General features: G+C 48.1%; 2 protein-coding genes across 2 annotated transcripts; both read right to left on the bottom strand.

Annotated features, from left to right (window-relative positions):
- Positions 1-3,044: 3,044 nt before the first annotated feature.
- On the bottom strand, positions 3,045-5,608 carry LOC125522966 (heat shock factor-binding protein). Its single transcript, XM_048688007.1, has 5 exons — positions 5,425-5,608; positions 4,197-4,250; positions 4,082-4,105; positions 3,955-3,997; positions 3,045-3,380 (listed from the first exon to the last, which is right to left on the bottom strand). Exons 1-5 carry the CDS (start codon positions 5,458-5,460, stop codon positions 3,247-3,249), a joined length of 291 nt encoding a protein of 96 aa, XP_048543964.1. The 5' UTR covers positions 5,461-5,608; the 3' UTR covers positions 3,045-3,246.
- A 1,294-nt stretch (positions 5,609-6,902) lies between these two features.
- Positions 6,903-8,592, bottom strand: LOC125522421 (protein trichome birefringence-like 19). The gene has a single exon (XM_048687486.1). The coding sequence runs from the start codon at positions 8,534-8,536 to the stop codon at positions 7,133-7,135; it is 1,404 nt and encodes a 467-aa protein (XP_048543443.1). The 5' UTR covers positions 8,537-8,592; the 3' UTR covers positions 6,903-7,132.
- Positions 8,593-9,072: the final 480 nt, after the last annotated feature.

Genomic DNA, 9,072 nt, shown 5'->3' with positions numbered 1-9,072 from the left:
AACATGTTAAATTTGGAGTTATGGTTTAGAAGATATGAGTATTTTAAAAGGGGAAAGTATAAGTGAAAACTCTGATTCAATGAAAATCTGGAAACTTGCGACCCGAGTTGTTGGATCTTTAACTGATGGCATAGATGAGAGGTGGGCTCGCTAACCAGCCACTTATGCTACTTTTCAAATAACCCCCTATCTTACCCACGGGGTAGGATATTCCTTCCCACAATTTCTTCCCCAAACTGAACTCTTATCTCGCCTTATCCATGGCTGCTCCCTACCGCGAAGACCATAGCGCTGCCGTCGTCCCCCACCGCGATGACCGACGACGGGGCCTCCCCCTACAGTGAAGCCGAGCCATTCCCCACCGCGACAACAGACAATGGGGCTGCCTCCACCGCGACGCCTGATGGCGCTGCCATCCCCCGCCGCGACAACCTACGGCGCTGCCGTCCACCATGGCGCCGCCGCCGGGTGGATGCTACGAAGGTATCAGGCCATAGCCAGCGGGGCTACCAACGGCGCCAATGTAGGCGTCCACCTCGCCGAAGCTCCCCTGTGAGGAATGGGCTGTTGCTCCTTCCAACCAAATTTAGCAGATTTGTTGTGCGAGCTTCTGATGTAGAGACGAAAAATCTGAATGCAATTTTGATATTGTGAGGTGTTATCACTCAGCGTGAAAGCATTGCTGATTATCTTTATTTAGTTTGAACGGTGCTCCAATGATGTAATCTGAGAATTTGTACAAGACAAAATTTTCTGAATACTACAAGCAAGTGTGTGTGTTGGATGGAAGTTTACACATAAGTCCGTGCAAGGGTGTATGTTGGGCGAGCAGGAGTCACAGCAGCTGACGAAACAACAAACAAAAAAGCTTGATCCAGATGCTTCAAAAGTACAATTGAAGAAGGACAACTATGAGGGTTACCTTGATTCAGTTAGTGCTAGTTGAACCATCAGGTGGAGGGCTATGAGGAAGTGAGGATGTTGTGGCAATAAGACTATGACGACATACGAGTACAATTAGTACATGAAGCAGATGCCGCTGTACTATGTTGCTTACTTGTGCAGGGCTAAGAAGAGGTTGAGGCATGGCAGGGGACGGAGGTGCAGTGAGATCTTGGAGAGGCGGCGTCGATGCATCTTCTAAAGGGCGACTCAAAACCAGTAGAGGGGCAGGGATCATGGCCGGCGGAGGGAAATAGTTCAGGACCGGCGGAGGGCTCTTCGTCGCCGGCGGAGGGAGATAATTTATGGTCGCCGGCATGGCCGGCGTAGGGCAAGTCTCCATCCCGTTGATGAGATTGAAGACGAATCGATCGTAGTGGAAACGTCAAGGAGCTGTGTGTAAAAGAATGGGTTATTTGTTAATTCGTGTTTAAGTGGCTGGTGGTGGTTCCACCTAAGATCTAAGCCGCTCCTTATTGATCTGATGGCCCATGTGATGAGTTTCTAGATTTTCATCGAATGAGCGTTTTCACTTGATACTTCGCCTTAAAAAAACATTAATATATACTGCGGGTTTAATATAAAAAACATCAGAGGGTTTTCTATAAAATAGTATGATGGACTAAGAATACCTATTTCTTTTATTTGTAGGTATAGATATAGATGGTACATGTTTCCTTCCTAAAAGAAAGGCAGGAAGATGCTATTTGGGCGTGTACCCTACTTGTTGACGCCAAGGAAGTTGAGTGAGCTCCTTTTTTTTGCTAATGATCATGCATGACCTATGTTAGTCTAGTGTTATGAAAAACATTAACACACTAGTGCTTAAAGATATGTAACATGCGGAGCAATTCCATCGACATCATCATGGACTCGTCGCCAAGGCCAAATGATCCAATGATAAGATCTTGCGCCAGTCAATGTAACTGAGGTGACTTCGCTCCTACTTAAGGCTCTTATACATTTGGAGACGTGACTACCACCTCAAAGTGGAACCTTGTGTGTGATTAGATATGATGATGACCACCATAGAGAAGCGAGGAAGGATAGCCAAATCCTTGAGGGGTAGCAAGGAGGAGGAGGAGGAGATGAAGCCACACGGTCCAAAGCAAGGAGAAGCTCTTTGGTGGACAGCCTAGGGTTGTGCTTTTGGACTCTTGGTCCTCGGTCCCTAGGCCTTGGGCTGAACTCTAGGAATTGTCTAGCTCTTGGGCTACCCCGTGGCCTCAGCCTTGCCTATGTGCAACTTTAGAAAAATGTCCTTTGTACTCTTTACTTTTCCCCTCCCCTTCCCCTAGGATCTGTGTATTCCACACCTCTTTCATTTTCTAGGGTTTGAAAAGCATATACTAAAATCTGGGAGCTTTGCATGTGGACCTTGTCCTATGAGTGATTTCTCACTTGTGTTCCTTATCAAATACACCTTCAATTCGTGAAGATCAGGTCACCCTAGCAGCTTGCCCCGTATCAGGTAAAACATGAGGACCGTGGGGAATAAGCATAATGTCGTCCGAGTTGGTGAAATTGGTGTTGACAACGAGGTGTTATTTTTCATGGCGTAAGATGCGACACAATTTTAGCATTATGGTCTCAACAAAATGGGGGTTTGTTGCATACCCATTATTGTGCAAGCGTGGTTCAACCGATGCAACATGTTACAGAAAAACTGCTGAAACAATGTTGCATACACAATAATTTTATGGGGATTGTGTGTTGTATGTATGAGGCACCCTGAAAATATCACCCAACTATCAACTACGATGGCCTTAAGAAAACATGAAAGTGCGATAAATGATGCTTACACTCTGCCAAGCTTGTTATGCATTGCATAGCTCATGGCATAGTTAAGTTTTGCTGCAAGACTGATAATAGGGCTCTTTCAAAGAAAATGAGCACCCCACTAGTTTGATCCTTTTAAGAAAAAAGAAATAGCACCACATCCCCCCTTTTTTACACTAGTTCCATCCTCTAGAAAAAAGTGCCCCTTAGGAAGGGGATGATAAAACTGGAAACTACTCCCTCCGTCCCATAATGTAAGACGTTTTTTGACTAGTATCATTGACTAGTATCAAAAAACGTCTTACATTATGGGATGGAGGTAGTAAAATTTATAGCAAACCACTCATCAAGCATCAATGAGTCAAGAGAAATCTCTCATGACAGGTACAGAGGTACTGTATATCTCATATGCATATAACAGTGCAAATAACATCTCATAACATGCAGTAAGTTAGTGATGAATGGCTGATGATATCGACATGGAACCAAGACTAATACGCCTTGCTTCTGCTACTTCTGCTTCACTCAGGAAGAGCTGTCTGCTGGCTTTGATTCTTCGTCCTTCACTTTAGTAGGGGTCATACCATCGCTGCCCATTTCAGCCTTGAGGTCATTGATGCTCAGCTCCAATTCATCAATTCTTGCACCCATTTCATCTAGTAAGTACTGGTTAAGGATTATACAAAAAAGCAGGGAGGCATATGTAGACAATAATATCCTGTTGCTCATATCAGTAAGTGCGCGAAAAGTGAACATTTCAAATTGCTCTAAAAGTGAACATTTCAAAGGGAGGTAAATGGTGTGAATGCTGATAACAACGATGACATTATTCAAAACCACTAGTCCCTAGTGTCACTTATAGAAATGGTCCCATACACCAACTCTAACATGATATTAAACGATATGAGTGCTTGTTCCATATTTTTAAGAAGTTAAGAAACACTAAAGAAAGAAGATTGCAGTCTGCAAGGGTTTGAAAGTTTGCACATGGACTACCCTCCTAATTAAATGCACAAATATTAAAGATTCTCAGTTACTATGGGAATCTGGATCATGCATTTGCACTATAATTTTCCATTACAAATGGACAAATCACCGACCTAGTAGAACATGAGTTTATTTGTCAAATGTTCACCTGTGATTGAAAATTCATTATCTAAACAAACTGTGACCGGAAACTGAATGAAATAAAAATAAAATAAAATGCAAAAATGAACTGATTTATAAGGATATTCTTCGTGATGATGTTCTCTGACATGGTTTGGAACCTGGTTTGCTGCAAAGGAAATCACAGATTCAGTAAAAGAAAAGTAGGTGGACTTATACACACAGTGCAGTGCAAACAAAAGTAAGAGCTTACCATCTGAACTAGAAGATTTTGCACCTGCAAGCAGTGAGCAAAAGCAAAAGATGAGCGAGAAATACACATCAAATTTACAATCTATATGAACTCAAAAGTAAGATAAAATACATACAAAAGCAGTCATGTCAGCTGTGCTCTGGGCCGAGCCATCTGAATCCTGTTCGGCCTGCAATTGATAAGGCACATATTGAATGAATAAACTTGCTAAAAACCTGTTTGACCCTATGGCCATGAAATGGACTAGAGGAATACTGCCACATCCCACAGGCATCACAAATTCAGAGGCGTCCAATCACAAGTGATTATGACTGTCCTGCATGATGCCGCACAAAATTTGAACCTTGTTAGACGAGATGGCTGATGCGGGCGTTTCGCATGTTCGCCCAAAGTAACCTATTTTTCCCAAACGGCGGCTACCCCATAATCTTTCCTACTTATGAAGATTGAAGTTGGTGGTGAGTTCACATATAGGCCCAACATCCTTTTCAAATAAACAAATACACGCATCCCCACGTGTGGAACTAGCAACCTTCCAAGAGACATACTCCCTCCATTTCACAATGTAGTGCTTCCTCTATCCCCGTGCTTCAACTTTGACCGTAAATTTAACTATCAAGACCGATTGCGGCGGGAGCAAAAATTATATCAGTGAATTCGTATTCGAAATAAGTTTTCAATTATATAATTTTTTTCTCCCGCCGCAGTTGGTCTCGTTGGTTAAATTTATGGTCAAAGTTGGACCTCGGGAAGTGCGGGCGCACTATATTTTGGAATGGAGGGAGTATAAACAAATGTGCTTTACTCACATGTGGGATCTATCATAAATAAACAAATACACTACTTTCATGTGAGACCAACTTTTTTGTTAAGGGCACAAATAACAAAGACAAAAATGTGTCTTCAACTCAAAATCGATCTTGGTTTTCGTTCTCTTCACAAGCTACCGTGGTCATTTAAAATTCTCTAACGCTGCATGTCTCTCACCGTATTTTTGCTATCTTTTCTAATCGTAAATCACACAGCGGTCATAAAGGACACTAACGTTATTTCACGACCTCTAAGCCAATGGTTCCGTGGCAACTCACGGGCATCGTGCTAGTAATCTCTACAAAGCGGCTATAGGAAGCGGAAGCTCCAGAAGGCCGGCAAAATCGCAAGCGCTAGAGATATCATCGAGTTCGAAGCAGGAAAGTCCCCGGAAGAACCGGTGGAGATGACAAACACCAGTCTCTTCTTCGGGCGATCCACAGGAACCCTACCCGGCTCGCCGCTAAATCCTCAAACCGCGCTCGTGGCCTCGAGGGCCGTGGGTGAGAGGGGAGGAAGGGGGAGTCGCTGACCTTGATGGGGATGCCCCCGGAGTTGGAAGACGCCATGGTCGACGGCGTCGGGAGGCGCCGGAACAGATCCACTCGTCGTCAGTCGGGGTTGGGATGTGGGGATTCTCGGTAAGAATGTGTGGGGATTGCGGCGAAGAGCGAGGTAGTGGACCTGCTCGGTTGATCGAGAAGGCTTCGGCTCGCGGCCGGCCTGCAAAGGTTGGGTGAGGCTAAATTAAGTCGTTTCGGGCTTAGCTCTGGCTTCAGCCCACGGCCCACCTGCGAAGTATTTTCCTTTTTGCGAGTAATCAGGAAGTTTTATTCAACTTCAACCGGGTTACAATCGGCCAATACAAGATCGGAGATGAAGACTAGCACCCCTTGCAACCAACAAGTGGTGCTACAAGCCGCGCGATCATAATTAGCCAGACAGTATGCTCCCCTATTTTGATCTCTTGCTAGCTTTAAAAGTTTAAACTCCCTAATAACCACTAAAGAGTTCTTAATCTCCTTAACTAAATTAACAAATTGCGACTTGACGAGCGAAGTGTCTGACAAAGAGGACAAAGCTTACCATAGAATCAGATTGCACTAGAATCGGCAGACTAGACCATTGGATAGCAAGGTTCATCCCTTATAGTGTTGCTTGAATTCCGGCTTCTAGGGCATTGTTGAAGAAGACGATCACTACAAGCAGCGGACCATCTTTCTTATGCCGTTCCTAAAGATCATGCCCGCCCCTGCGAACCATCCTCGGGGTTAAAACAGCCGTCGGCCAAAAGTGCCAACCAGTGCATCGACGGTGGTAGCCAAGGGGGTACCGATGGTGGCGGCCTTGCAACCTGTGTTGGGCCGATGTCCACCACATGGGATTTTCCTTTTTATAATTTCCTTGATAGATAGATTCTTGATGTTACTAATCGAGCTAAGATAGATGCAAAAAAAGTCCTTTGTCACTTTAACTCGTGAAACTTCTTTTCCTGTGCATCAAATCATTTTGCAGGTTCGGTCTTTGCTAGAACCAGCAAGCAAGGGTGCTAGAACCGACGATTAGGGCTGTTGGAACCAGCAACGCCTAGCGCGGCGACACGAGGTGGAACGCTGGGAACAAGATGTTGTGACAACAGACAACGCTGCCAGCAACCATGGGGCGACGGAGACGCGAGTGGTGAGGCTGCTACCGCCTACGGTGAGGGGGCTGCGACTATGAGCACGCCATGATGCAACGGTCTTTTTTCTCCCGTGCGTGTTGGGGGCAGAACACGAAAGTGGACAAAAGGTATGATCAGATGGTTAGAAATCACGGGATCGGACGTTGGAGGAGGTGACCGGCCTGAGCTATGCGCCGGCCGACCGGCGCCTAGCGTCGGCCTTATGCTTGTGAGGACATATTGAATTGAACTGGAGTACAGCTTGCCTTCTTTTGACGTGAGCGCGCGTGGGCATTTTTGGAAGGGAAAATTTGACAAGCTCGCCTGATGCGTTGGTGTAGAATCCTGTAACAACACTGATCTGTAGTTGAATTAAAATTTCAGCGTGTCATACATGCAATGTGATGTTGCCGGCGTTAAAATTTCAAAAATCTGTTACATAGACAAACTTGGTTCATGACACAACTGGTCGGCTGTTGTCCCTCATAGCACAGCCGAGAGAAGAATTTTGAAGAACCTATTTCACATATAGTAGATGTTCATGTGAGGCTAGGCAGACAGGAACCCGATCGACGAGTCTAACCGGCCATGATATGAAGCAGCAGCTCGTTCCACACATCGATCGGTCCGGGTAAGCACCAGTGCAGGCAGTCGATGTCGAAGCCGCCGTGGTCGCCGGCGCCGTGTCCGTACCGATCGGGGTGCCCGTCCGGACGCCGCAGCATGATCCGGGTCACGTCCATCAGCCTGAGCCGCACGCCGTTCTTCCTCGCCTCCTCCTCCGCCGCTCCGAACTCCTCCAGCTGGGCCCTGTAGAACCCGCCCTCCGGCTCCTCCATGTCCGCCGCCTCGTCCCGGTCGAGCGGCTGCGTGTCCGGGCACTCCCCGCCGTCGAACCACCCGCCGTTCGCGTAGTGCGTCGGCGCCACCGTCCGCAGGATCGCCGTCCCCTTGAACCCGTCGAGTCCCGCGAGCGCCCGCAGCACGGTGCGGAACGCCGCGCGCTGCGCGTACCGCGGTGGGAGCGCGGTGATGTTGCCGTTCGTGGTGCCGCAGCCGTGGCAGCCGACGGCGCGGCCACGGCGGTAGTACACGGCCGGGCGCGCGAACCAGTGCGACGCGGACACGACCACGTAGTCGTGCTCCTTGGCCGCGGGCATCCACCGCTCGTCGGGCTCATCGAGGTGGAGGTCGCTGGGCCCGGCGAACACCTCCCCATGCCGGTCGGGGCCGACCGCCTCGGGCGGGCCGCTCGTCAGGCGCCACCGGACCTGGAACGGCGTCCAGAAGAAGGAGACGGCGAAGTCGTGCGCCGGGAAGCGCCAGTGCTCGAACCCATCGGCGCTCCGCCTCGTCGGGATCTCCGCCTCCGACAGGGCGCACATGAGGGAGGTGACGTGGCTGCTGGCCAGCGAGTCCCCGACGAACAGGATCGACTTGCCCCGAACGATCCGGAAGAAGCGCGCCGCGTCGAAGCGCGGGAGCTCGCAGCCCGGGCCGCCGTCGGGGCGCCACCTCCACTGCAGGAAATCGAGGCTGGGCCTGCCGTGCTTCATGCAGTTCTGGTAGTCCTGGATGAAGGCGCACGTCGCGTTGGTGTAGTGCGGCCGCGCGCCGGTGGGGTCGCGGACCCACTCGCCCAGCGTGGTGTCGCACGCGGTGGCGCCCATGCCGTGGGTGTCGGCGCCGGACGACGAGGTGGTGTTGGGCGATCCGAGAGGCCCGAGGAAGAGGAGCCAGAATGTGGCGGCTGCGAGGAAGAGGAGGGCAGCGAGAGCGGAAACAGGTGTGGTCTTGGCAATGGCATGGCGGCTCCGGCGAACTCCGGCGAGGAGAGTGCCGAGGGAAGGAATCATCGGAAGGCTCTTCACGAGAAGTACACTGGTTCTGGTTCTGGTGTTTATGGGTCTCTGCTGCAATCCAATCCAATCAGAATGCTCAGCCAAGTAAGAAGCAGGTGCTTTAGAACTGAACCATAGCATATGACCTCGGTTCTAATGTGAAGTAATTTTAATCAGCAAACAAGTTGTGGGAGGTTGCCATCTCCATTGACATCGACAAGTCAACCCAAGCCCCATGGGCTCAACATGGACGAGATGTGCGTGACCCAGACGTGGTGACCATGTGGGCGCGGCCTATATGGTTGTAATATGCATGCACGAACGTGGCCGCTTGCGGTAGTATATTTCTTGGTCGATTAATATATAGTTTTTGTTTAGGGGGGCACGTTACCCACATTAGTCGAAATTGCAAGAGAGAAATGCATATTTCAACCTCAAAATCATGCACTTTTATTTCCTGCCAATTTTTTTACCAATTTTTGTGAACTTTCAGAATTCCAGTTTTTTTTAAAACATTTGTTAAATTAAAGAAAAAATACATCTAATTCTGGGAAAGTTTCAGAGTTTTTTGCTTAAAATAATGGAAATGGCCGTCAAATATGATTTTCTGTCCAAAATTTTCCCAATATTTCCCAAACATTCAAATTTTCAAAAAAAGGGGACAAATTCTGTAATGA

Source organism: Triticum urartu, chromosome 7 (genome assembly GCF_003073215.2).
Source record: "Triticum urartu cultivar G1812 chromosome 7, Tu2.1, whole genome shotgun sequence".
NCBI lineage: Eukaryota > Viridiplantae > Streptophyta > Magnoliopsida > Poales > Poaceae > Triticum > Triticum urartu.
Note: the sequence above shows the minus strand (reverse complement) of the source record. Positions and strands in the feature narration are given on the sequence as shown.